At 53.2% G+C, this 26,512-nt stretch overlaps 1 protein-coding gene across 1 annotated transcript; it reads left to right on the top strand.

The window, feature by feature from the left end:
* Window positions 1–2,042: 2,042 nt before the first annotated feature.
* Window positions 2,043–17,343, top strand: COL9A2 (collagen type IX alpha 2 chain). The gene is made up of 32 exons (XM_060082568.1): window positions 2,043–2,168; window positions 3,407–3,481; window positions 4,701–4,736; window positions 4,821–4,883; window positions 5,906–5,959; window positions 6,084–6,119; window positions 6,212–6,235; window positions 6,544–6,597; window positions 6,951–7,004; window positions 7,125–7,172; window positions 7,437–7,493; window positions 7,576–7,629; window positions 7,968–8,021; window positions 8,419–8,472; window positions 8,570–8,623; window positions 8,744–8,797; window positions 10,183–10,236; window positions 10,613–10,666; window positions 10,876–10,929; window positions 11,872–11,916; window positions 12,290–12,343; window positions 12,959–13,012; window positions 13,302–13,355; window positions 13,441–13,512; window positions 13,780–13,815; window positions 13,963–14,007; window positions 14,084–14,116; window positions 14,307–14,453; window positions 14,735–14,789; window positions 15,121–15,309; window positions 16,073–16,150; window positions 16,581–17,343. The coding sequence occupies exons 1-32, from the start codon at window positions 2,097–2,099 to the stop codon at window positions 16,778–16,780; spliced, it is 2,067 nt and encodes a 688-aa protein (XP_059938551.1). The 5' UTR covers window positions 2,043–2,096; the 3' UTR covers window positions 16,781–17,343.
* Window positions 17,344–26,512: the final 9,169 nt, after the last annotated feature.

Genomic DNA, 26,512 nt, shown 5'->3' with positions numbered 1-26,512 from the left:
TAGTCTGGTATTGTCCTGCTCTCACTGAGCTGCTGTGTAAGAAGTTCAGCTACCTTGAAGCTGCCATGTGGGAGATACTTGTGGCAAGCTCACAAAGGGGTGAAGGAGAGAGCTGCCCAAGAAATTCCATTTGTTCCAGCCTATTGGAGGCTTCCCAGTACAAACACCAGACACATGAGTAAAGAAGCCTCCTGCTGACCCCAACTCCAGTCACCATCTGACTGCAAACTTATAATAGACCTCAAGTCAGAACCAATCAGCAGAGCCATTCTTGAATTCCCAATCCAAGAAATGGTTGTTTTAAGCCACTCAGTTTTTAGATAGTTTGTTATGCTGCAATAACCAATGAATACACTCATGTGTGCTGTCCAAATGTGAAGCTCATCCCCTTTTCACAGTCTCCAGACACACACAAAAAAACAACACTTACTCCTCAGAGGCTTTTGTGTGTTTAGTCTACAAAGAGAGGAAGAAATAAACAACATAAAACCAACAACTTTGGACATCCTATTTCTTAGACGTCCTTTACAAATAGTTCCACTCACCCAGGCAGTGCCCATCAGCCCTCTCTCACTTCCTCTTCCTCTCATCTTACTTCCTACAAACTTCAAATTCTTCTTCACTCTGTTAGGCAGTGCAATTAAGTTCTCTCAAGCCCTTTCTCCCAAACCCAGCTCCAGGACCCCCTTTCAAAGCCCAAGGCCCTTTGCCAACATGCCCAGTGGAGTTGAACTTTCCCAGGTTCCAGAGAGTATTCACCTTCACTATTTTAGCTGACCTGCTTGTGGTTGTCTTCCCCACATTGGGTGCAGGACTGGTACACAGAGAGTCCTCAATAAATCATAATGAAAACAGAAATGTATCAGGCACCTACTATGTGCTGCTTGCTAGGGTAAGGACATCATATGCATCATCCCGTTCAGCCTTCACAAAAACCCTGTAAGATAGGGACTATTATTATTTCTTTTTACAGATGAGCAAACTGAGACTTCATATGGTTTTAGGTCCTGTGGTGATACTCAGTGACAGCGTCAGATTCCAAAGCACTCTACCAACATTGCTTAAGTGAATGAAAGGGAAGGTAAGAAACTCTGGAGAGAGGCTATACTTGACAGGTTGGTTTTGGAAACTCTGGTAAATAAGGCGATGGTTGTTTCCATGATCATGGAGGAGCTCACTTGGAGGGAGAGAGCTGGCCAATCCCACAGACTCTGGTGCTTAAGGGAGCTGCAGAGAAGAAAAAGCAATAGAAGAAGGGCTGGATGGTGGACACCTGGACAGGGAAGACTTCAAGGATGGAATGAATGGCCAAGGCAGACCCAGGTGCCAACAGCTTCATGACAGGAGGACTGAAGAGGGGTTAAGCCTCACTGGTGACCTCCAGCAGGGCCAGAAGCAGGGAGATGAGAGGAAGATGAGGAAGTTTAGAAGTGCTAGTGAAGCCAGAGGGAGGAGGCAGAGTGGGTATTCACAGGATGGCTGATCCAGGAAGGGTCTTGGTATGTTTTAATACGGAAGAGGCCTCATTGATTGTATGTGGAGAGGGACGAGGTGGGTGGGGAGGGGCAGAGCCTGCTCCAAGGTCTGCAGAACCTGAGGCTCCCTGGGCCTGGGCCCTGGCATAGAGCACCCAGGCCGGGGCTCGCAGGCAGAAGTGGCCGAAGACATGGCTCAGGGGATGGGACGCGGACTGTGGGTCGGGGGAAGGGGCTGGGTCCTGGATATCAGGCTGGACAAGGACCTGGGAAGGCCCTCTGCTTCCTCAGAGAGAAACGGAGGCGTGGTCCCCGTCCGGCACCCCAGCGGCTCTTCGGATTACCCGGCCGGTGCCTCGGGGAAGCCCGAGGCGAGGATGGAGGGTGGGCGCTGGCGGCTGGAGGCGTCCGAGCGGGGCGGAGCTGGGTCGAGGGCGCCGGCCTCCCTCCCCGGGTCCTCTCAGGTGACAGACCCCCGCGGGCCCCCCGCCCCGCCCCGCCGCATATTCAGGAGGCCGGACCCGCCCCGTCCGAGAGCAGCTAGCGCGGCCGCGCCGGGAGCCTCAGCGGTCGGTGCGTGCGTGGAGCCGGCACCCAGCCTCCTCGAGTCCGCCGCCCGCCATGGCCCCTGCGGCCGCCCGCCGCAGCCTCCTGGTTCTCCTGCAGGTGCTCGGGCTCGCCCTGGCGCAGATCGTAAGTCCCGCGCCGGGGTCCGGAGTGCGGGGTCTGGGTCCGGGGTTCAGGATCCCGCGGTCTAGTCAAGGGCTCCCTCTGCCTGACCCCCACCCTCTGCTGACAATCCCTAGCGCGACGGGCAGCTTCGGACAGTCCCGCGGCGCACGTCCCCTTAGGAGGGGCACAAACGGGGGGCGTCTCGGCACAGTGAAAGGAGCTGGATGAGCCGGGGAGCCAGAGGGACCCTGTCCCGAGATGCTCGGCCCTGCCTGGGACGGGCAGCGTGCGGCGAGAGCTGGCGCCGGGTCCTGGCAGCCCGGAGAGCCCAGGTGGCGGGGGACACAATGGTGCCCATTCACGGGGCTCCGGATTCTCCGCCCCCGCCGCCTCCCAGGGGGCGCTGGCTCCAGCCAGACGCCGCTCTCGCTGGCTGCTGCCTCTCTGCCGGGCTCGCGCGCTCGCGTCTCACTTTCGAGGGCCGGCTGGGGGGAGGGGGCCTAACGGGACGCGGGCGCGGAGGGGCAGGGCCCAGGCGCCAGCCTGGCACTTCTCGGCCTGGGGAGGGCGCGGGCACCTGGCGGGGGGGGACCCCCACCCGAGTCGGGGGGTGGCCCCGTAAGAGAGCCACCTAAGGGAGGACGGAGGAGCGGTGCTGCGAGAGGGGTGCTCTGAGTAGGAGAACAGGCTTCCCTTCCCTGGGTCCCCTCACGCTCCGTCTCTCTGCGCCTCCCCAGCTGTCCCGTCGGACTTTATCCGCACCGGGGGGAGAGGAAGGGGTACCTACTCACCTTCAGTATCTGTTGTTCACCTAAAAATAATGCGAGCAACCGTCCATTAGGACCGAGCGTCTCTAGGCACCATCTTCCTTACCATCGGTTATTTATTTGAGCCATCAGCATCTCCATCTGTTCCCACCCACGACAGCGCAAGGGCAACATGGTACCGTGGAAGGAGGTGGGCAGACCTAGGACGGAATTCTGGCTCCACCGCTTACTTCCGGTGATCACGGACCCCTTCATCTTTCTGAGCCTGTTTCCTCAACTGCGAACTGGGGCTTGTTAGTTTCGGCCTCACAGTTCTAAGCATTCAAGAAGATAATATATGTAATGGTACACAATATCTGGTACACAGTGGGTTTTCAATAAACGGGGAGTTCGCGACTCCCTGAGGAGCTCCCTTTCCTCAGGGTGGGGTACACTCCTGGATGCCCAGTTCCCTGCACTATCTGAGGGCTGCACCCCTGTATGTGTTTTCAGAGAGGTCCACCAGGAGAGCGGGGGCCCCCGGGCCCCCCGGGGCCACCGGGAGTGCCTGGATCCGACGGAATCGACGTGAGTCTCTAACTTGGGACGGGAGGGGGAGAGAGGCGGCGGACAAAGGGGAACTTTGTGAGCCCTGGGAGTGGGGGGCGGGGGGCGGGGCGGTGAGGTTGACGCCTGGAGATGCAGTGCCCCCTGTTGCCAGTAGGCGGCGCCAGCCTGCACCACAAGGAGACCGTTTGTTCTACAAAAACCTCAAACCAGCCTCGAGAGGAAGAGCCCCTCATAGCCGGCGGCGGACAAGGAGCTGCTGTTCGGTCTGCCCGCCACAGCTCACAGCGATTCCTTATCCCTCGCCCCCTCCTCCCTTCTTTTTTGGGGTGGGAGACACCCTGCCTCCTCGCCCTGCCCTCTGGCACGTCTGGATGCTTCTTCAGGGTAGCTTGGGAGCCTCGGCCAGACCGCTGACCAGCTAGGGCCAGACTCCGGTCTCTTCTCTTTGCATTTTTCTCCCCGATTTAGAACCAGCTGGTCTCGTTCCCTGCTCTCCCTACCACAGTGAGGGTTAAATACCACATTCTGGATGCTCCCCCAGGAGGTCAGCCCCATGTTTACCCATCTCGACAGCCTTCTATTCAACCTGGTGCCCCACCCTCCAAACACAGGGCGCAGGGTCCCTGCCAGGCTCTCTGGCCGCCACAGGCTCTGAAATGCCTGGAAGCTTCTCTGGGGCTGAATGTGATTCCACAGCCCATGTCTGTCTTCCACCAAGGATCCTTTGTCACAGGGGAAGGAGGTCTTTCTTGCCTTGGTGACAGACTGAATCTGTCCCCTTGGTCCTTGCCCCTGCCCCATCTCGTTTTCCTGACCCCAACCCAGAAGGCCGCCACTGCCCCCTTCGCTTACCTCCCCTTCATGTTTTCCTAAAAACCCCACGTTTCTCCCCACACTTGCTCAAATCCAAGAGGCACCTGCTCTCCGAGGTAACTTGGAGCCAAGAACCCTGTTCGCAGGTCTCCTAACTGGCCCCTTACCAGCACTGGCATGACTAGAACCCACTCGCATGCTGTTATCACCCTCTCCAGCCTGCCTGGGATTGGTGTCAATCCACCTATGGTTTTCTTGAGGGAAAGGGAGCTATTTTCCTAAAAAGCACAAGGCTTGAGAGGACCCAGGACAGAAGAGAGGAGAGTGAGGAGAGGAGCATGTGGGACGGGCCAGCCAGGGCTTGTGTGCCCATCTGGGGGGGCACGAGCCATAGTGTGCTGTCTCAACAACTTGTATCTTACAGGGTGACAAGGGGCCCCCTGGGAAAGCTGGCCCTCCGGTGAGTGCTTTTTCCTCCTTGACCTCTGACCCTTCCAGGTCTTGCCCTCCTGTGTCTAATGTTTGCTCCACTTCTGTTTTCAAGGGACCTAAGGGAGAGCCTGGCAAAGCGGGGCCAGATGGGCCAGACGGCAAGCCCGGGATTGACGTGAGTACCTACCTGAGCGTCAGGTAGAGCAGGTTAGGGCTCCACTCAGTGACTTCCAGAACCCAATTCTGGCATCTTCCCTGATCTGCTATTCGGAGCAAGATGGAGACTCTACAGCTGTGAGCCCCCCTCACCTTCATATGAGATTTTGACCTCACATCCACCCCAGGAGCATTGAATCACAAGCAAATGGGGGTCCAGAGAGGGGTTCTGCTCATCAGCAGAATTTAGTCTCACATTTCTGGCCCCCAAGTATCAAACTGAATACTCTGGGCAGAGCTCTCCTTATGCTCCCTCTCCCTTCCTCTCCTTTTTCCTTCCCCACTCCACCCGTCCCAGCCCCAGGCACCACTCAGGAGAGAAACATTATTTGGTTGATACCACAGAGTTCCCGGGGACCCCAAGGTCACAGGCTCCTGGACACAGCCAGGGGCAATGGGAAGTCTTCTTTTTGGGGCATACATTTGAGTCAGTCACTGAAAGATGGGAGGAAGAAGAGGCCCCCATGCGTTGCCTTTGCCCTGCTGGTGCAAGAGGTGCCCATTAGGGCTGTGACCAGCTACCAGGGCCATTCCAACTCGTCCACACCCTGCAAAGATTACAAAATATATTGCCTTCCACATCAGTTTTCATAGCCACCCAGAGAAGAAAGCATGATTATTAATCCATTTTGCAGATGAGAAAACTAAGGCTCAGAAAAGGTTGCCAAGGGCAGACATCAAGAAAATGGCTAATCCAGACCTATGTCTATCTAGGTTTTCTAGACTCCTAGACTGGAGGCATGAGGTCTGGGCTGACAAATCTTTGGGCCTTGGTTTCTCATCTTTCAAAAGACAATAATCGTCAAGGACTGTGGTGGGGACTGGGGGAAGGGAAAGTGAGGTGTTGACGCCCTTAGGCCTTCATGGAGTGTGGTGAAAGGCAGCCTGGGCCCACCCAGGAGAGACCTCTTGACCCGCCCTGCCCCACGGGTCAGGGAGCAGGTTCGCCCCTCACGGATGTACCTTCTCTTTCTTCGCCAGGGTCTGACTGGAGCCAAGGGGGAGCCTGGTCCCGTGGGGATCCCTGGAGTCAAGGTAAGTAGCCTGCTGGGGGCCTCAGCATGGGAAATCTAGCGCCAGAGTTTGGGAGGGGCTTCGGCAGACAGGAGCAGGGACCCAGGAGACCCCAGCCTCTGAGCCTCCCCCATTGCTCTTGCAGGGCCAGCCTGGGCTCCCAGGTCCCCCTGGCCTGCCGGTGAGTATAACTGGCAAGGGCTTTAAAGGACCCTTTGTGGGTAGGGGGACTTGTAAAAGGAGCCATGAACCTAATCTTTTCTTCTGTTCCAGGGCCCTGGCTTCGCCGGACCTCCTGTAAGTCTGCAGGGGTGGGGTGGAGTCCCTGGCACTCTCTGGGAAGGAGGGTACAGAGGGCTTCCAGGGGACTGACCAGCATGGGGAGGGGCCAGCAGGCCGCGATGGTGCTGGAAATGGGCAGACTTGTCAGAGAACTCTGGGCCTATCCACTGGCTCTGAGATTCTCTGTTCCTTAAAGCCCTAATCTGTCAGCTTCTCTGGTGTTGGTTGCAAAGTGAAAGCAGGGAAGAGGGCTCTGGGTCCCTCTGTGCCAGGACTGGGCTGACCCTCTGAGGCATCCCAGCCACTGATGTCTCTGTCCCTAGGGACCGGCTGGACCTGTTGGCCTCCCTGGTGAGATGGGAATCACGGGCCCCAAGGTGAGCCCCAGCTACCCCTCTGCTCACTCTGCCTCCTGCCCTCTGCCTTCAAGCTGGCAAGCTGAGTATCTCTCCAGGATTTCCTGAGTCTGCCTCTGGCCACCAGAGAGCTCCTGCAGTTCTGGGGCAGAAACCCCTCCTGCTGAGCCCACCCTGTGCTAGGTCTTCCAGGGAGGCCAAGGGCTGGGGCCATCCCCCCCGAAGATCAGGCCTTGATCTCCCCAAGAGCCCAGATCTCAGGAGGTGACCTGGAGGTCAGGGTGGACAGTGCAGTGGCAGGAACTGGAGGAGGGGGCAGGGGTGACCTAGGCAGGACTGGACAAGGGTATGATTTGGGCCCTTCTTGCTTCCAGGGGGATCCTGGACCAGAGGGGCCAGCAGGGCCCCCGGGGCCCCCTGGGAAACCGGTAAGTGTCCTCAGACCTCCCACATGGCAGTGTGTGGCTGGGGAAGGACAAGAGTCCTTGGCGCAAGCCTGGGGTGGGGACAGTTTGCTTCAGGCTCCGTCTCCATACATCTTTTCTCAGGGCCGCCCAGGAACCATTCAGGGTCTGGAAGGCAGCGCGGACTTCCTGGTGAGAGGCGGGGTGGGGGAGGGGACGGGGAGGGGGCTGGGGCGGGGCTAATCCGGGGAAGGGGCGGGTCATCTTGAGAGGGGCGGGCAAGGAGTTAGGTTCCTTCAGGAGGTAGGGTCAGAGGGAGATGGGGAGGGGCTGCAGCTGAGAGGTGCAGCCAGGTGCTGTGGGAGGGGGGATCGGAGCTGGCAAGGTGGGGAAGCACTGCCCAGTTGGCCTGGGACTGGCCAGTGACCACAGAGCCCTGCGGGATTTCCTTTCCAGTGTCCAACGAACTGTCCAGCGGGCGCAAAAGGGCCCCCGGGGCTGCAGGGAGTGAAGGTGAGCTCCTGGCCCAAGTTTTGGGGGACGGGGTGGGGGGGGCGGGGAGGGGACCTACTCTGCGCTCTCTCCTTCCCTGCAGGGGCATCCTGGCAAGCGCGGGCTTCTGGGAGATTCCGGCCGCCAGGGAAAGCCGGTGAGTGTGAGGGCTGAGGGCCCTGGGAGGGTGTGTGTGGAGAGGGGCCTACAGGAGCCTGCCTCCCATCCTTCTCCCTTCCCCTTCCCCTGTGGGGCTCTGGGGATAAAGCCTTGAGCTGGGAGGCAAGAGGCCTAGATTCTAGGTCAATGTGTCCCTGGGCAAGTCCGTTCTCCTTGCTGTGCTTCCATTTCCCCATCCGTCCGTCACATGGGACCGTATGGTTTCTAGGAGGACTTCCTGTCTGCTTTTGCTGGGAAGAGGATGGTGTCTTTGGTTGTCTGTATGTTTGTCTCTCGATCTGTCTGCCTATCTGACTGCTCTTTCCTGCCCCTTAGGGTCCCAAGGGAGATGTGGGTGCCTCTGGAGAGCAAGGCATCCCTGGACCGCCGGTAAGGAACATTTTCCAAGGGCCCTCCTCACCTCTCCTGGGAGACCTTAGTGGAGTCATTCTCCTGCTCTGGGCTCTAACTTGTGAAAGAGACACCTGTGTCCAGCTGGTGTGTCTCTGGGTGCGGGCGGAGGGAGGCTGAGGCTGACTGTGAGAGACTGGGGGACAGGAACCAAGGCTGTCAGCCAGAAGACTCACCTGAGGCCCAGCTTCTGCACTGTCCCTTTTGAGTGACGCTGGCGAGTCTCTCCCATCTCCGAGCATCAGTGACCATCCGTGATGGGGACTCCGTGCCTGCCTCAGAGAGGCACTGAGAAAATTGGGGGGGGGGTGGTCAGGGAAGCTGTCATGAAGTGGGCCTTCTAGTGGCCATCGCTGTCATTCTTCTGTCTTGACAGGGTCCCCAGGGCGTCAGGGGCTACCCGGGCATGGCGGGACCCAAAGGAGAGATGGTGAGTGGGTCTGGGGTGTCCTGCAAGAGCTGCTGGAACCAGCCCCCTGGCCTCTGGGGTCCAGCCGGGACTGACCTGTGACCTCTGCTCTCCCCAGGGTCCTCACGGGTACAAAGGCATGGTGGGCTCCATCGGCGCCGCTGGGTCACCAGTGAGTCTGCTCCTGCTTCCGCCCCACCCACCTCCTCCAGACACAGCTCCTAGGGCTGCGGAGGGCTGCGGCTCCCCCTGAGCCCACATGACTTGCATTTCTGTTTGTCCTTCTTGCCAGGGTGAGGAAGGTCCTCAGGGGCCACCAGGCCGAGCTGGGGAGAAGGGTGACGTGGTGAGTCCTCAGGCACCCCTGTCCAGTCACAGCCCCTGGGGAGAACTGGGTGGACTCAGCTCCACCCAAGGCTCACGTGCATGCACAAACGTGTGTGTGTGTGTGTGTGTGTGTGTGTGTGTGTGCATACGTTATTCTGCGTGTCTGTGCATGTGGGTGACTGATGTGAGGGAGGAACGTCTGTGCCCAGAGCCCAGCCAGCCCCAGCAGCCCCCTCCTCCAAGCCCAGCCTGTTGCTGATCAAATTCAGACTTTGGGAGAACCGTGTAATGCAGTCCCACGGTCTCTGGGGCCAGACAATGAAATTCCAGGGAATCAGTCATGGGGCTAATGGGATTTGGTCCAGATCCCAGTTTTCTTAACTCTCTCTTTTTTTTAAAGTAAAAGACTATCTCTTTTGAGCAGTTCTGAGTTTACTCAGAAAAATTGAGCAGAAAGTAAAGTTAGGGTTGTTTTTCTTTTTGTTAGTTTTTTTTGTTTTTTTTTTTGTGTGTGTGGTACGCAGGCCTCTCACTGTTGTGGCCTCTCCCGTTGCGGAGAACACGCTCCGGACTCGCAGGCTCAGCGGCCATGGCTTACGGGCCCAGCCGCTCCGTGGCATGTGGGATCTTCCCAGACCGGGGCACGAACCCTTGTCCCCTGCATCGGCAGGCGGACTCTCAACCACTGCGCCACCAGGGAAGCCCCTTTTTGTTAGTTTCTTATTGTGCAAGTTTTTTAACAAACGCAAAAGTAGGGAGAATAATATAGTGATCGCTTATGTACCTACCTCCCCAAATTAACCTTTTACCACTCTCACTTCATCCATCCTCTTCTTCCTTTCTTTCCTTCACTTCATTGCTTTGCCCTGATATTTTCAAGCAAATTCTTAACATTATGTCATGTTACCCACTTCTGAATGTATGTCTTACAAATGAGGCTCTTTCCTCACATAACCACCATATCATTATCACACCAACAAAATTATCAATTATTCCTGAACATCATCTAATCATCAGCTTGTAGTCAGTTTTTCCCAGTGATCTCAAACATGTCTTTTCAGGGTTCTTGTTCAAATCAAGGCCCAAACCAAGTCCACACATTGTCTTTAGTTGTTGTGTTTCTTCACATCAGTGTCACTCAGGGCCTTGGTGGGTCTCAGGAGCGTGGGCTCCTCCCCTGTCCTGCTCCAGCCCAGCCTGCTTGCTGCTGACCTCTACTCCCTCCCGCTAGGTCCAGGGCAAACTCACACAACTAGGCCCCTCTCCTCCAGCCCTTGCACAGCATGGCCTGTGCCACATGGACCCTGGGACCCAGAGGCCACTGTTCTCAGCTGTTCCCTTCTCTGAACAGCCAGACAGGAGTTCAGCCTCCTGCAGGTGATCTGATCTCTGTCTACTTTGCAGGGCAGCCAAGGTATCCGAGGACCCCAGGGAATAACAGGACCGAAGGGAGCAACCGTAAGTGGGCAGAGGGCGGGGTCCAGGCAGCTCTCCAAGCCCCCAGAGGAGGAGGAGCAGCCTGGGATTCTAGACTAAACTCTGTTGCCGGTGGGCTGTCACCTCGGGAAATACTCTCTTTCTGCGCCTTAGTTTTTTCACCTGTAAATAGGGTGGTGATGTAGGAAGGGTCCTGGGACACTCATCACCCACACAAGGGAAGGACTGCGGTCCATTCCACGAAATCCCTTCCCACTTCCACTCTCCCACCCCCAATTGGCTGGTGGGGCTTCCCAAGGTGACCTGACTCACTTCCTACACACAGGGGCACGGGTGGGTGGCCTGACCCTAGGCACCTCCCCACTGTGAGTGTCCCTTCAACTTTCCTCCTGAGCAGGGCCCACCAGGCATTGACGGCAAGGACGGGACCCCAGGCACACCTGGCACGAAGGTAGGAGTGGGGATGGCTGGTGGGATTGGGGCAAGGGTTAGGGCCCTTTCCAGCTGAGGCTCTGAGTCCCATCACACTGAGCCTGGAGGCCTAGCAGCCTGGGATCCTCACACATGTCACGGACACATTCCTGGTTGCCTCGGGGCCTCAGTTTCCTGCCTCCACTCGGGTGGGAGACTCATCTGTGTCTCTGGTTCTGTCTCTTGCAGGGCAGTGCAGGACAGGTGGGGCGGCCAGGAAACCCGGGCCACCAGGGCCTAGTGGTGAGTATGGGGCGGAGCCATGGGGGCTGCCACACTGCAAGTTGCTTATCCTCCTCCAGGAGGCCAGGCACTCTGTGGCCCACCTCCCCAAGGTGGCGTGAGTGGCTGATGAGATGGAAGTCACACACCCAGGGCTCGTGCTCTAGTCCTTGTCCCCACCCAGCTCAGGCCTCCTCACCAAGTCTGGCCTGGCTTAGGCTTCGTCATTCGGACAGTTGCTCCGGCCTTCCCTTTGACCATTCCAACCGTCCATGTTGGCTAAGTGGAATCTGACCGTTTCTCTGCTAAACACCTTCCGTGCTCCCCCGCCACTGCTGCCTCCAGGAAAGCCATTCTGTCCAGTCATTCAATAGAGTTACTGAGGTACAGTAAGTGGCAGGGAAAGTTACGAACAGGACAGCTACACTCCTCGTCCTCAGCTCATCTTAGCATCTAAGGACCACCATGATCTGAGCCCAGCCTACCCCCTGCCTCATCAGCCACTGCCTCTCTTCATCCTCTCCCTTCTCAACATGGCCTTGGCTTTTCTGCCTCCACACATTCAAGCCTTTACTCGTCCCTCTGCTTGGAATGCCCTTCCCATCTCTCTGTGCCTTCTCACCGTCAGGCCCACCTCCATCCCACACCTTCTGGGAACCCGCATCCCTCCCTGCCAAGGGTACTGAGGCCGAGGCCTGCTAACATGTCCACGTGTAGACTGTGTTCCTGTGTGCACTCACATGTGGCCCTCTTCTCCCCATGGGCCACAGGCACTTGTAGGCAGGCCTTTCTGTACCCACCGCCTCTCTCACCAGGGATTCGCGGCTAGGCACAGTCAAGTTCATGGCTGGGCCTTCTGCTGTTCAGCTTCCATAAGGCAGGGGAGGAATCCGGGAGGCAAAGCAGTAGGTGCACAGAGCTCCCCCTGCCAGGGGAGAAACTGACATCAGCTTCCTTCTACAGGGTGTGCCCGGCCAGCCTGGGACAAAAGGAGGCCCTGGAGACAAGGTAAGAGGGCAGAGTTGGCTTCATCTGAGCAAGCGAGCCTGGGGGCAGGGACCAGGGACGCGGCTTAAAGACTGCAAGCCCAGTCCTCAGCCCAAGCTCAGAGACTTGGCCGGGACACAAGTCCCTTGGGCCTAACCACCTGCCTCCTGTCACCTCCCTCCCACCCTCATCCTGGCTAGAGGAGACAGGATGGCATGGCTGCATATCTAGATGAGAAACAGGAAGCTCAGTGGAGTCCAGAGGACCTCACCAAGAACCCTCTCCTCTCCCCAACTCATTTGGTTCCAGAGTCTTTTTAAGGTTCCCTGAGCTTCTCCGAGGCCAAGGGCCTGACTGGGCTACACAGACTGACCTCAGAACTGTTTTCCTGCAGGGTGAGCCAGGCCGGCAAGGCTTCCCAGGAGTCTCTGGTTCCCCTGGGAAGGAGGTGAGTGTCCCCTCTTCTGACACAAGGCCTCTTGCTTTGCTCCCTTCCCCCGCTCCCCCAGGCCTGAGGGCCCTGCACGCATTGTATGGGGCCTGAGTGAGACTGTGAGGTGGAGCCCTAGCCTAGGGGCGCCCTCGGTGCCAGTCGAGGCTCTGCCACTGACGCAGGGAAGCCCTCTTCTCTCTCTGGGCCCCGGTTTCCCTGTGTACAATGCAGAGAGGGTGGGAGCTGCTTCTGTCCTGGGGTAGGACCTCTCCAGATGGCCCAACTGACTGGGGCTGAGAATCCAGCAGGAAGTCATTCATTCATTCATTCCATAAACATTCACCAAATATCTGCAACCCGCTAGACGCTGAGATAGACAGTCTCCTACGCACATGGAGCTTACAGTTTCGTGGGAGAGACAGACATTAAATTAAATAAATGATCGCATGATGACTACAGCTGTATAGGGTCCTATGAAGGAAAAGTACAGGGACCGGAAGAAGAGGAAGTGAAGGAAGTCTTCCTGATGAAGCAAATTAGCTGAGCCCCAAGGGTGGGAAGGGGCTGGCCAGGTGTGGAAGGGAGGGATCCTCCAGGCTATTGCTCACCTCTGATTTCTCTGTCCCCCAGGGAGAACCAGGGCCTCGAGGAGAAATCGGTCCCCAGGGCATCATGGGGCAGAAGGTAAGTGCCTGGCAGAGTGGCCCCTCCCTGGGGGCCTCTGCAGCAGCTGGCACTGCTGGACCCAGGATCTGGGTCCTCTCAAGGCTCCTCCAGTACCTGCCCAGTCCTGCCCAGCCTGCATGAGGCCTCCGAGTCAGGGCCTCAGTTTGCTGGTCTGAAGTGGAGCCAAGGACCTCCACAGTGGTGACAGCAGGAATGGAGGGCACCCTGACCACGCAGCGTCTGGGATCTGGCAGGGAGAGGCTGCCACTGCTGATAGCCGGGATGTGACCTTCACTTTCCATTTCAGGGTGACCACGGTGAGAGGGGGCCAGTGGGACAGCCAGGCCCTCAAGGCCGACAGGTAAGTGCAGGGTGGCTGAGATGGGCATGGGGAGCATGTCTGGGCACCTCATCTGACTTATTCCTCTGGTTTCTTTTCTCCTCAGGGCCCCAAGGGGGAACAGGGTCCCCCCGGAATTCCAGGGCCCCAAGGCTTGCCAGGCATCAAGGGAGACAAGGTACCAAATGGGGCTGGAAAATACCAGGGAAAGACGCCTTAAGACTCTGGGGGAGGAGTCGGTGGAGGGCAGTGAGATCCTTGAGCACCGCAAATCTTCGTGGAAAAAGTACTACATGTGGGTCCCAAGGGACCCCGGGGTTGCGGGGCGGTGCGAGGCGGAGCTGCAGAGGGGAGTGTGGCCAGGAGCCGGGGTTGGAGGGACCCTGTGGACCCAGCCTCCCCTGGACCCGAGCTCACCAAGCCCCGGACTCCCCGCTTTCTCCAGGGCTCCCCAGGGAAGACCGGGCCCCGCGGCGGAGTGGTGAGTGCCAGCATGTCCCCTTCCCCCGCCGTCTGGGCATCCCGCCTCGGGGCGGGGGACGCGGGTGTCACAGGCCAGCACAGCCGCCCCGCCCCTGCTCCCACGCCACGCGGGGCCACCGCGGTCTGACTCGGTCTCAATCTGCAGGGCGACCCGGGAGTGGCTGGCCTCCCAGGAGAAAAAGGCGAGAAGGTGAGCCGGCTGCGGGGGGCGGCGGGCGGGCCCTGGGACCCCACCGCCTCGTGACTGCGCTTCCTTGTGCTTGCAGGGCGAGTCTGGCGAGCCGGGGCCCAAGGGACAGGTGAGTCCTGCAGCCGCGACACCACCTTCCCCCTCTCCCGCCACCCCCTTCCCTCGGCGCCGCTGGGGACCAGGACCGCGGCTCCCCAGGCTTCCCTCCCCGCCCATCCCATCCTTCCCCGACCCCGACCCCCGCTGCCCACAGCGCGTGCGTCCTCTGACCCCGGCTCTGCCCCGACCCCTCTCGGCAGCAAGGAGTCCGCGGAGAAGCCGGCTATCCGGGCCCCAGCGGGGATGCAGGCGCCCCGGGGGTGCAGGGCTACCCCGGGCTCCCGGGCCCTCGGGGACTGGCTGGAAACCGAGGCTTGCCCGGACAGCCCGGGAGGCAGGGCGTGGCGGTAAGTTGGCCTCCGGGGGAGGAGGAGTCTCTTTGAAAGGCCATCTCTTTGGGTTGCTGTTTATCGCCCCAAAGGCTGGGAATTACCAGAGGAAGCTGGCTTCCCTGAGGCTGGTTCCAAACCTCAGGGTCAGAGAGGATGGGTGTGGGTGCAGGAGGGATTTCAGTCAGATGCTGAAACTACTTCAGGTGAGAAAATGGGAACAGGAGGGGGTCATCGCGCTGGAGCGGTCAGCCCTGGCAGCCAGGGGCTTCTTCCTGAAAGACCTCCTCTGCTTTCAGGGTCGAGATGCCAGTGACCAGCACATCGAGGATGTGGTGCTGAAGATGCTGCAAGGTGAGGGGCCGGGGGGCAACAACTCCTCCTCACAAGTCAGGGCATCGCCATCCTTCAGGAGCCTCTTGAAGTGGCCTTGCTGGAGAGTCTGGAGTCAGGGGCGGCCATTCCAGCTCTGCGTCCAAGGGGCTGGGGACCTTACCTACATCCCTGCCCTCTCAGGACCTTTGACATCCGTACAACAGCCTGAGGAAGGTGGAGGTTAACCCCCAGGCTGTTCTGTGTGCACACGTAGGGACCAGGGGCCAGGGGCCAGGGTGCTCTGCCTTCCCCAGTTTTACTGAGCTGACACCCATCTAACAGACTTCTCTGTCTCCCTCCCTCCCTCCAGAGCAACTGGCAGAGATGGCTGTGAGTGCCAAGCGGGAGGCTCTGGGTGCGACCGGGATGATGGGTCTCCCAGGACCCCCTGGGCCTCCTGGGTACCCAGGCAAACAGGGACCCATTGGGCACCCTGGCCCTCGGGGCATTCCTGGCATCGTGGGAGCCGTGGGTCAGATTGGCAACACCGGGCCCAAGGGTGAGTGCTATTCTGTGGTGGCCAGGGGATGGGGGTTTGGCCAAGACCAGCCCCTGGGGGGGTCTCAGTTACTGAGTTGATTGCCCTGCCTCCTGTTTTATCTTTCGTCATTCCCCTTCCCAGCATGAGGTATAGACACTTTCACCCATTTCTCCCATATGTGACTCCTGGGCTTGCTTTTTCAGTAGCAAATTGATAGAAATGAATGTACTGTTTTACAGATTGGGTTTTTTGGGGCTTTTGTTTGTTCTAAATTTACTTAGTGGTACTCCATAAACCTCCTTCCACGTCTCTAAAAGTGGGGAGGCAGATTAACAAAATACTAAAGGCAAGCTCGAGTCACAAGACAGGTGTGAGTCCAGACTCTACCACTTTCTCATTGTGGCTCCTGAACAAGTTACCTGTTTATCTTCCTGGGCCTTAGATTTATCATCTGTAAAATGGGGATATTAATAGCAAGAACCTCATAGTTGTCATGAAGATTACACTTATAGGTAACTTACATAGAGTTGGCACAGAGTAAATGCCAACTATTGTTATTATTAGACACTCTCCTGTAAAGAACTTTATCAGCTTTATAGTCTTCCATCCTTTGGACTTGCCTTTATTTAATCAGTTCTGCAGTCATTTCCAACTTTCCCCTATTATAAACTGGCACAAAACAAATAATTGTTGTGTGTGAAATAGAAATTAAGTAGCAAGCCAAGTAGAAAAAAAGCATTTTCCTATTCTGAAAAACTAAGGCTTGATTCTTTCTCTGCAGGAAAACGTGGAGAGAAGGGTGATAGGGGAGAAGTTGGACGAGGGCATCCCGGGATGCCTGGGCCCCCAGGGATCCCAGGTAAGATCTTGGCACTGCCCAGTGGCAGTTGTGTCCCTCGGCTCTGGGATTAATGACCCAAAGACAACTGGGTCTCTTCCATGGAGGCCTCATGCTCAGCCAACTCAGTCCCACACATCCGATTTTTGATACTTTTGGAGCACCCAGGAGCCTCTGGATGGGGTCTGGCTGAGAACTGGGCAGCTGGGATTCTGAGGACTTCCTGGGTTGCACAAAAATCTGCTTCATGGAGGGAAAGGAAGGGGCATATGCTCCCCAGGGTCACTGATTGGGAGTTGGGAGGAAAGGACAATCAGAACCTGTGTCTGTGGCAGAGTCCCTTCTTTCTGTGGTGTCCTTGGCTTCATTTTCCCCACCTGAAAAATGAGACAGGAATTCTAAAGCTGAGACAGGAGTAGGCCTTGATGTCTTGACCTTCTCCCTCTCACAGGACTGCCTGGCCGGCCTGGCCAGGCAATCAACGGCAAAGATGGAGATCGAGGGATCCCAGGGGCCCCAGGAGAGGCAGGCCGACCTGGCCTGCCAGGCCCCATGGGGCTGCCAGGCTTCTGTGAACCTGCGGCCTGCCTTGGAGCCTCAGCCTACACGTCTGCACGCCTCACAGAGCCTGGATCTATCAAGGGGCCATGAGCATCAGGCCAAGACAGAGCCCAGTGGGCATCCTGGGGGGAAAGGACTAGGTGCCCTCTGGGTGGACATGCATCCCATTCCTCTGCCCAGGAAACTAGCTTTCCCGGGACCTTTGACTGGGACCCAGGAGTCCTGAGGAAAAGTAAATTCTAAAACATGGGGGAAGGGAAGGGAGGACATCGGAGTAAAAAGGTGAGGCTAACAGACAGGGCAAGTGGCACCGGAGAGTGCACGGTCCAGAGGATGGGGTGGCTTTCCTTCCCGGAGCACCGCTCAGATGTCACCAAAACAAATGTCTCCTTAATTTGCACCATCCTCCACTGGCCATCTTGTCCTTGGGGCAAGTGGACTGATGCCTTTGCTGGTTCCTGATTCCATTTTCACCCCCTGGGCTTACTGGGTGACTGCCCAGAGGTGGCCATCCTTAAGCCAGTCCACTACTTCCTCCCTGCCTTCCTCCCATCTGAGTATTTAAACACCCATCTCCCTTCCCTTTCTGGCATCACCCTCTCCCACCAAACCGCTAGATCTACCCAGGCCTTTCTGTAAATAAAAGCCCCTGACTTGGGTACAAACCAGGATGTGAGTGTTGGGCTTAATTTCTTGTGGATTAGGGGTGGGCCTCCACGACCTGAGCAGGATGGTCAAGGGCTCCAGAAGGGGAGGGTGGAGGGCGGGGTACCTGCCTCTGGGTACATCCTGAATTATTAGGATGGCACAGCATATTTGAGGAACACCTGTGGGATGAACCTACAGGTAGAGTTAGGATGGTGACCCTCTGTCTAACTTTGGGCAGATCCTTCCCAGCCTTTGTACAGCTGGGCAAGGACTTGGCCTTGCCTCATTTATTCAGTAGAGTGCACCCAATGTCTTGCCAGGGCCTGACACACAGGAGGTCCTCTGAGTTTTGGCACCCACCGTGTGCTCGCCCTGGGGCAGGAGCTAGCAGCCAAGACTGGAAGACCTGGCTCTTGCCTTCCAGGGGCTTCTAGGCCCGTGAGAAAAACAGACCTGGACCTGGATGATGAGGGCAGAAGTGACATTCACTCATGCCACTTTCACTGAGGAAACATCTAGGGGAGACTGACTTAGATCTGATGTGTCGGTCTGAGGGCTCCCAGCCTCATAGCCGTGTAGGCCAGCAAGGCCACTCCAAGCAGCAGCAGCAGGAAAGGGCGTGGCAGGTATCTCTCCCATGCAATGATGGGAGCTTTTGAAATTCAGGGAGTGACCAATCCCTTTGCGCCATTATTGATTTGGGCATTTATTCCCCCAAATGAAGCATTCTGCCAGCTTCCTCCTGGAGACACAGGACTCCGGCCTGAGGTCCCAGCATTTGTGAAGCTTGGTCTCTCTTACACCTCACCCTAAACTTGGCTGTAGGTCTCCACTTATGCTGGAGCAGCCTTCTCCTTCTGGCCAGCAGATGCCGAGAACTCCCCTCAGTAACCTCCCCTGCCCCAATACACACACACACACACACATATACCCCATGGGTGACCTCTCAGCCCCCTTACCTCAATCCAGGGACAGACAGGAAGGAGAAGGCAGGGTAGCCCTAAGGGCCACAGAGGTGGCTTCACCCTCAGAGCTTTGGCAAATCTGGAGTCATAGCATCCCAGGCCCCTCCGAAGGCCCCGTTGCTGCTGTGGCTGCCAGGGGAGCTGTTGGAATGCAGCATCTAGAGCTCAGTGGAGGGGAGAGGGTGAGGGCTACAGGAGGCAGCTGAACCCTGGCCCTGAGCAGCAGGCTCTCAGGCATCTCCCACCTGCTGGGGGAGGGCTCTCCTTCCCCAGGCCATGTCACTTTACTTGTCCCAGTGCCTGAAACTTTGGGCTTAGAGAGCCAGTCTATTCCTTGAGGTTTCCTCATGCGCTGGCCCTGGCCTCTTTCCTTCTCCCTCTCTGTGACTTTCCCTGAGAGTAGTTCCACTGGAGGATTTGAATTACACGATTCACAGATCTTATGCAGAGTTACACCTCATTCCTTATGACTCAGGCATTTGAAGGAGCCAAAAGGGGGCTGATTCCTAGGAACTAGTGGCTGGTAGCCTTTCTGATACTTCCTGGAGGGTGATTCACTCAGGAAAAACACCCATCCTTACTTTGATCTTACAATTCTCCCAGAAGCCTCTCTGACCTCAGGTCCACACTTGGACCCTGGTACATTCCATTCCAGCCACTCCAGCCCCTGTGCTGCTCCTCAAACATGCTGCGCCAACACACATGCTATTTATGCTCTCTACCTGGAATGTTCTTTTTCAAAATATCACGGTCAGCAACCTCACGTCAGGTCTTTACTCAAAAGTGACCTTCTCATCCCTACCCCAATATTGATACCCACCTTGGGTTTTACTATTTCTCCTTAGCACTTATCACTATTCAACATACAACATATAACATACAACATATAAGCTCCATAACGGCAGAAACTTTGGTCTTGTTTGCCACTCCATTACCCAGCACGTAAAACAGTGCCTGGTAAAACATAAGTGACTCTGGTTGATAAGACTATATAATTGAAATTTGCTAAGAGGGTAGAATTTAAGTGTTTCACCAGAGATATATACATACATACCTCTGTACATAAGAAAAAAATCATTTGAAAAGAGAAAAGTAAACAAAAGAAAGTTTCAAAAACAAAACCTCAAAACAGTGGCTGGCACATAGCAGGTGCTCAATAAAATAGTTGTTAAGTGAATGAATAATATGTTCAGGGTGCTCAAAGAAGACCCCACCAATCGTCAAACCAGGAAGGAAGGGATTTGGTCTCAGCTTGTGTGTGGCTGAGGCATTTTCCAAGATGACCCAGAGCATCCAGGTTATTCCCTCCACCGCCAGGAATGGGTATCATATGATGGCACCAGGTGGGCTTAGAAGCTGACAAACCCTCGGCCAGGTAAGCGCTGGCAAGAGCAGTGGAGCAGCAGTAGACAGGCTAATCCAAAAGATCCTGGTAGGGGCAGAAATTTCCCCAGGATAAATGGTGGGCTTGTATCTTACCTGTAAAGGAAGGCTTCCATTGGTGACAGGACCCATAGCCACTTGTCCTGGTTAATGGGCCTCTGTCATGCTGTTCATGAGGTTACAACCAACTAAAGTCAAGTGGATGAGAAGAAATGTGTCCTTTGCCCCTTTGCACACCCTCTCTGATAAGCAGCTCAAACTCAACTCATCCCAAACTGGTCACTCCCTGCCCCTAACCTGTTCCCTCAGGGTCCCCTATCTCAGTAACTAGTTCTACCATCTACCCGGTACCCAGGCCTGAAACCTGCATCACCTTTAACTCCTTCTGCCTTCACCCCTTCTTGCTAATTCATCTCCAACCCTGTCAACCACCTTTTCACTCATTTGTTGAGCAAATATTCATTCATTGTGTGAGTGCTGTAGTCTCAAGTAGAATGTAAGCTCTATGAAGCAGGGGATTTTGTCCTGTTCCCTGCTGTACCCTCAGAGCCTACAACAATGTATGGTATTTAGCAGGGACTTAATACATATTAGCTAAATGCACGATTGTATTATTCAGGACAATATCCATTTGCTTTATTATGGCACACAGGCCTTTACACCTGGCCTGTCTTTCTCTCTAGCCACATTTCTCACTCTCACTTCTCATAATCCCCCAAATGCCCCAGGTTCTCATGGGTTTGTACCTCTGTCCCTGGAATACCACCCCCTTGCCCTTCCTTGTCTAGCCGATTCCTACTCCTCTTTCAAAACTTGATCATGTCTTCCAGTAATCGTCTCCTCACTGCAAATGCCAGCTGGGTTAGGCATTTCTGGTTTTGTGCTTATTTACATCATAGCAATTATGGTGAATTATTCATATCATTATTAACAATTATTATCATTATTGACCAGTTATTGAGCTCTTATTATTATTATCAGCTAGTGTGCTAAACACCCTGCAAACATGATCTCATTCTACCCTTACAACAGCCCTGCAAAGCAGGTATTATCCCCATTTGTCATGTTAAAAAGGGAAATCTCTCTCAACCCCACTTCTCCCTACAGCTTACCATCCCATACTTTTTGCTCCCTTTTCTGGGAACAAAAGATTGTATAATCTGGCTTCTAGCTAGACACCTAGTAGACATCTCAACTTTAACAGGAGGAAAATGTTAAAATGCTCTGCCCCTCCAAAATTCCTCCCTCGTCCCCCTCTCCCCGTCTCAGTTACTGGCAACACCATCCCTTCTGTTACTTAAGCTAAATATGCTGGAGGCATCCTCTACTCCCCTTTCTGTCTTGCACCTCACCTCTGATCCATCAGCAAATCCTGTTGGCTCAGCCTTCAAAATATTTCCAGAATCCAACTACTTCCCATCACTTCCCTGACTACCACCCCAGGTTCCGTTTTTACTTCTTGCTGGAAGTATTTTTTTTAAACATATTTATTTATTTGGTTGCATGGGGTCTTAGTTGCGGCAGACGGGCTCCTTAGTTGCAGCACGTGGGCTCCTTAGTTGTGGCACACAAACTCTTAGTTGTGGGATGCACGTGGGATCTAGTTCCCTGACCAGGGACCGAACCTGGGCCTCCTGCCCTTGGGAGTGCAGAGTCTTATCTACTGTGTCACCAGGGAAGTCCCTTGTGGAAGTATTACAAGAGCCTCCCAACTAGTCCCCTGCTTGTACCCTTGCTCCTCAACACAGCAGCCAGTGATCCTGTTAAAACTTAGACCATGTCACTCCCTGGCCCAAAACCCTCCAATGACTTCCACTGTAGTCTAATAAAGCCTGAGTCCCTCCAATGGCCTACAAGACCCTGTAAATCTGCTGCATCCCTACCCGTCAGACTTTATCTCCCACCATTTCTTCCTAGAACACCCCACCCCAGCCTCTCTGGCCTTCTGGTGTTCCTCAAACAGCAGGCCTGCTCCCACATCAAGGCCTTTACACTTGCTGTTCGCTCTTCCTGGAATGCTCTTTCCCCAAACACCTGCAGAGATCATCCACTCACTTTCTCCAGGTCTTCGTTCAAACATTACCTTCAGTGACATCTTTTATCAACTCCCCTCCTCCCCCCAGCCCACAAACACCTCAGGTCCTCCTTTTTCTCTAAGACATGCATCACCATTTGATATCTGTTTTGTGTATTCTGACTGTCTATTTCCCACACTAGAATGTAAACTCCACGAGGCGGGGACTTTCTATCGTTTACTTACTAACGTGTTCCCTAGCACCTGGAGCAGAGCTTGGTACAGCGCGTGGGCACAGTATTTGCTGACTAAATGACAGATGGAGAAATAAAGGCTCAGTCAAGTTCCTCACCCGAGGTCTTCCTAGTAAGTGGTGTGTTGCATTCTAGAGCCCTGCCCCGGATCTTGACCCTAAGTTATGCTTCCCTGTTTGTCAATCATCAGGCAGAGAGCCAGAGGGGAGCTCTGACCTGAAGGCACAGGTTATTTGTTAACTGAGATGCCAGCTTCATCCTGCTTGCTGGGTAAGAACAGTCCTGGTTTCACAGGTTTTTAGAACACATGGAGGTATCTTCCTATCTGTCTCTGGTCATATTGTTTGGGAAACCCTCCTCCCTGGAAACTATCCTGGATAATAAGAGAAGAGCCAGAGGTTTCCCTATCCATATGGTCTGAATAGGGCCATACCATCCCACTATGGATTATTCCACCAAACTGTACACAGCCTGACACAAGAGTTACTTGCTCACATCATCATGATCTTGAATCAGGAGTTTCTGGAAAGAAGTTCTCTGTACTTTTCTTTGTATAGCATCTATGACAGAACTGAAGGCCCTCCAGGTAAGCTTTCTGCTAAGGTAAAGCTTTTCTGCAAATGACGATAGAAAACTCAAAACAGTCAAAGCTACATAAAGTATATATGTATAAACGAATCCAAAAGATTGATGACAAAGACCAAGTGGAAGAACGAGTCCTCAGGGAGGGGAAATACCACATAAAGGATTAGGGGTGAGCGTGAGAATATATAGGTAAAGGGCAAGCTGGAACCACCATGGATACTAAAGTCGTTGATTTAATCCCAGCTCCTATCCTAAACAGAGGTAGGATTTACTAGTAGCTCTCAGACTTCAGCAAAAAGCCAAGTCAGATAAAGGCAGTATGTACACACAACAAGGACTCTGCCTTAGATTCAGAGATAAACCCTGCTGAGGTCATGCCATTTTATCTGAGGCCTTGATCTACTTCATTCTGCCCCCTGCACATCCACCAAATATTAGGGTGCAGAGTGCCACCTCTTTCCCTCCTTGGCTGGCCTCTTTACTCCTTCCCCGGATTGGTCAATACCTCAGGAACCTACCAGTATCCTCTGGCCATCCCTACGCCTCCCATAAACTGTAGGTGACCAGGTCAAAACAATCACATATTAAAAAGCTAGTTACTGGGACTTCCCTGGTGATCCAGTGGTTAAGACTCTGCGCTTCCACTGCAAGGGGCGCAGGTTCGATCCCTGGTCAGGGAACTAAGATCCTGCATGGCACGGGGTATGGCCCGCCCCACCCCAAAAAAAGCTAGTTACTGCTGCCACATGAAAGGAAGACTAAAGAGGCAGCTGGAGCAGACCAAACAGGCCCAAGACAATGAGAGGTTATGGGAATGGAGTAGGAATGGTTCTGAATGACACTTCTGAGAGAACATCAGCAAGAACCAGTGGCACTCTGGAGTGGAGCACTGAAGAGGACTCCGAGTGAGGTGCAGTGATGGTCCTGCTGCCACTTGGCACTCAGGCCGCTCCTTCACACTACTCTTCACGTAGTGGGTTGGCCAAAAGGTTCATTCTGTTTTTTCCGTAAGATGGCTCTAGTAGCCCTTAGTTGTCTTTAACTTCATTCAAAATAATTTTGTTAGATTGTACGTGACAGCTGTCATATCAGCGTGCATTTAAAAAGACTTATCGGGCTTCCCTGGTGGTGCAGTGGTTGAGAGTCCGCCTGCCGATGCAGGGGATACGGGTTCGTGCCCCAGTCCGGGAAGATCCCACATGCCGTGGAGCGGCTGGGCCCCGGAGCCAAGGCCGCTGAGCCTGCGCGTCTGGAGCCTGTGCTCCGCAACGGGAGAGGCCACAACAATGAGAGGCCCGCGTACCGCAAAAAAAAGACTTATCAAAGTTGGTGAATTCTTATGTAGCCATTTTAATATTGAAGATGGAAGAAAAAAGCAACATTTTCAGCATATTATGCTTTATTATTTCAAGATAGGTAAAAACGCAACCGAAATGCAAAAAAAAAAAGATTTGTGCAGTGTTTGGAGAAGATGCCGTGACTGATCGAACGTGTCAAAAGTGGTTTGCGAGGTTTCGTGCTGGAGATTTCTCAGTGGACGATGCTCCACGGTTGGGTAGACCAGTTGAAGTTGACAGCGATCAAATCGAGACATTAATTGAGAACAATCAACGTTATACCACGCGGGAGATAGCTGGCATACTCAAAATATCCAAATCAAGCACTGAAAATCATTTGCACCAGCTTGGTTATGTGCATCGCTTTGATGTTTGGGCTCCATACAAGTTAAGCGAAATAAACTTTCTTGACCATATTTCTACATGCGATTCTCTACTTAAACGTAATGAAAAGTTCCATTTTTAAAACAAATTGTGACAGGCGATGAAAAGTGGATACTGTACGAGAATGTGGAATGGAAGAGATCATGGGACAAGTGAAATGAACCACCACCAACCACACCAAAGGCCAGTCTTCAGCCAAAGAAGGTGATGTTGTGTATATGGTGGGATTGGAGAGGAGTCCTCTATTATGAGCTCCTTTCAGAAAGCCAAACAATTAATTCCAACAAGTACTGCTCCTAATTAGACCAAATGAAAGCAGCACTCGATGAGAAAAGTGTCCAGAATTAGTCAACAGAAAACGCATAATCTTCCATCAGGATAACACAAGGCCGCCTATTTCCTTGATGACCAGGCAAAACTGTTATAGCTTGGATGGGAAGTTCTGATTCATCCACCATATTCACCAGACATTGCACCTTCAGATTTCCATTTATTTTGGTCTTTACAAAATTCTCTTAATGGAAAAAAGTTCAATTCCCTGGAAGACTGTAAAAGGCACCTGGAACAGTTCTTTGCTCAAAAAGATAGAATGTTTTGGGAAGATGGAATTATGAAGTTGCCTGAAAAATGGCAGAAGGTAGTGGAACAAAAGGGCGAATACATTTTTCAATAAAAGGTTCTTGGTGAAAATGAAAAACGTGTCTTTTATTTTTACTTAAAAACCGAAGGCACTTTTTGGCCAACCCAGTACTAGCACTTGGTTCCTCTAGGGTAATAAATATATAACTACTAGGTAACAAATGACAGACAAATTTTGTCAAATTAAAGACAAAGAACATCAATAAGCATTGACAATTTTTAATGTTTCACTTGTGCAGAGCTGAAATTTGTATTTAAAGGCACAGAAGGAAGGAAAGGCAGTTATCACAGCATGAATTCACAGATGAAAGATGCTGGATCAAATCATAGCACTGTTCCTCTTTAGCCTTAGGAAAATAAATAATGCGGTACTAAACTAGATGTTTATTTTTATTATATTTCCATGTAAAGACATCACCCAAATATCAGCTGAGCAAAAGACTTTCTGGCCAGATACCAAGCACGCACAGTTGATCCCACTTTGGAATAAATGCCCAGAAGGCACACATCACCAGTGGGTGGGAGCTCTAGGCACAAAGTTGGGTCTCATTCAGAAAGTGGACAGAGATTTGAATCAGTCAAACATGCAGCTTCAAAAACTGGAAATCTATCATGACATTTGTTTTGAAAATAAAAATTGTCTGCATATCAAGAACTATAATTTTCTAAAATGGAATCAGGCCTGATTAAATAGCACTTATGACTTACTGATAAAAATTAGAAAAATAAAAACGGAAACTCTTCTGTCCTTGAAAGAGATAGAAAATTATATATTTTCCTGTAATATCATAAGAGAATCATCAGTCTTTCAATCTTACATCTCTTAAAATGTCATTTCTTCTTCTTTCCACATTCTCCCACTTTTAAAATAGAAAAGCCTGTTCAACATGGCAATTTCTGCTAAGTAAAAGGATGCACTATTTATTGAATACAACAGTATGAATGAGAAAAAGCTGAATGTTTAGAAAAATACTCGTGTACCCCTAATGGGATCATACCCACCAGGTGGAAAGAAAGAGAAAGACTTTCTTAAAAACAAAAACAAAACCCAGTGATTTAAAACATTCTGTACATAATTTCTAATTTCAAAGCATTATTAGAAACTCCTGATCAGTGTATAGCAAGAGGGGGAACAGAGAAATTTGATAGAACAGGAGAGAGCATATTTCTAACTACTTTCATTTACAAAACATCAGCCTTACCAATTATTATCTTTTTTCCTTATTTAAAACATTGATTGGCCAGCTTAAATCATAACAGCATGAAAGTAAAAATAAGTCTCAACTTAGGTATGAACACAGTGATTCAGGACCACTGTTTCTGCCTTACAGTGAGGATTCAGAGGTGGTGTTCCCTTTTAAACATATGCCCCCAAACGCCTTATATGCAGGTTCCATATAAGCATGTAAATAAAACAAGTTCTGTATTTTCTCAAGTAATTTTACAAGTGATGGTAAACTAAATTTTAAAGATAAAACTATGCCTTTAAAAACATTAAGCCTCAAAATTTCCTCCAGTGTTTTCTTTAAGAAATGGATTATTAAAATCATTTTTGAAATGAGATATTAAATGTATTTAAATCTTGGCTTTTCCATACTTAATAATTTTTCTTA

Source organism: Mesoplodon densirostris, chromosome 2 (genome assembly GCF_025265405.1).
Source record: "Mesoplodon densirostris isolate mMesDen1 chromosome 2, mMesDen1 primary haplotype, whole genome shotgun sequence".
Classification (NCBI taxonomy): Eukaryota; Metazoa; Chordata; class Mammalia; order Artiodactyla; family Ziphiidae; genus Mesoplodon; species Mesoplodon densirostris.
Note: the sequence above shows the minus strand (reverse complement) of the source record. Positions and strands in the feature narration are given on the sequence as shown.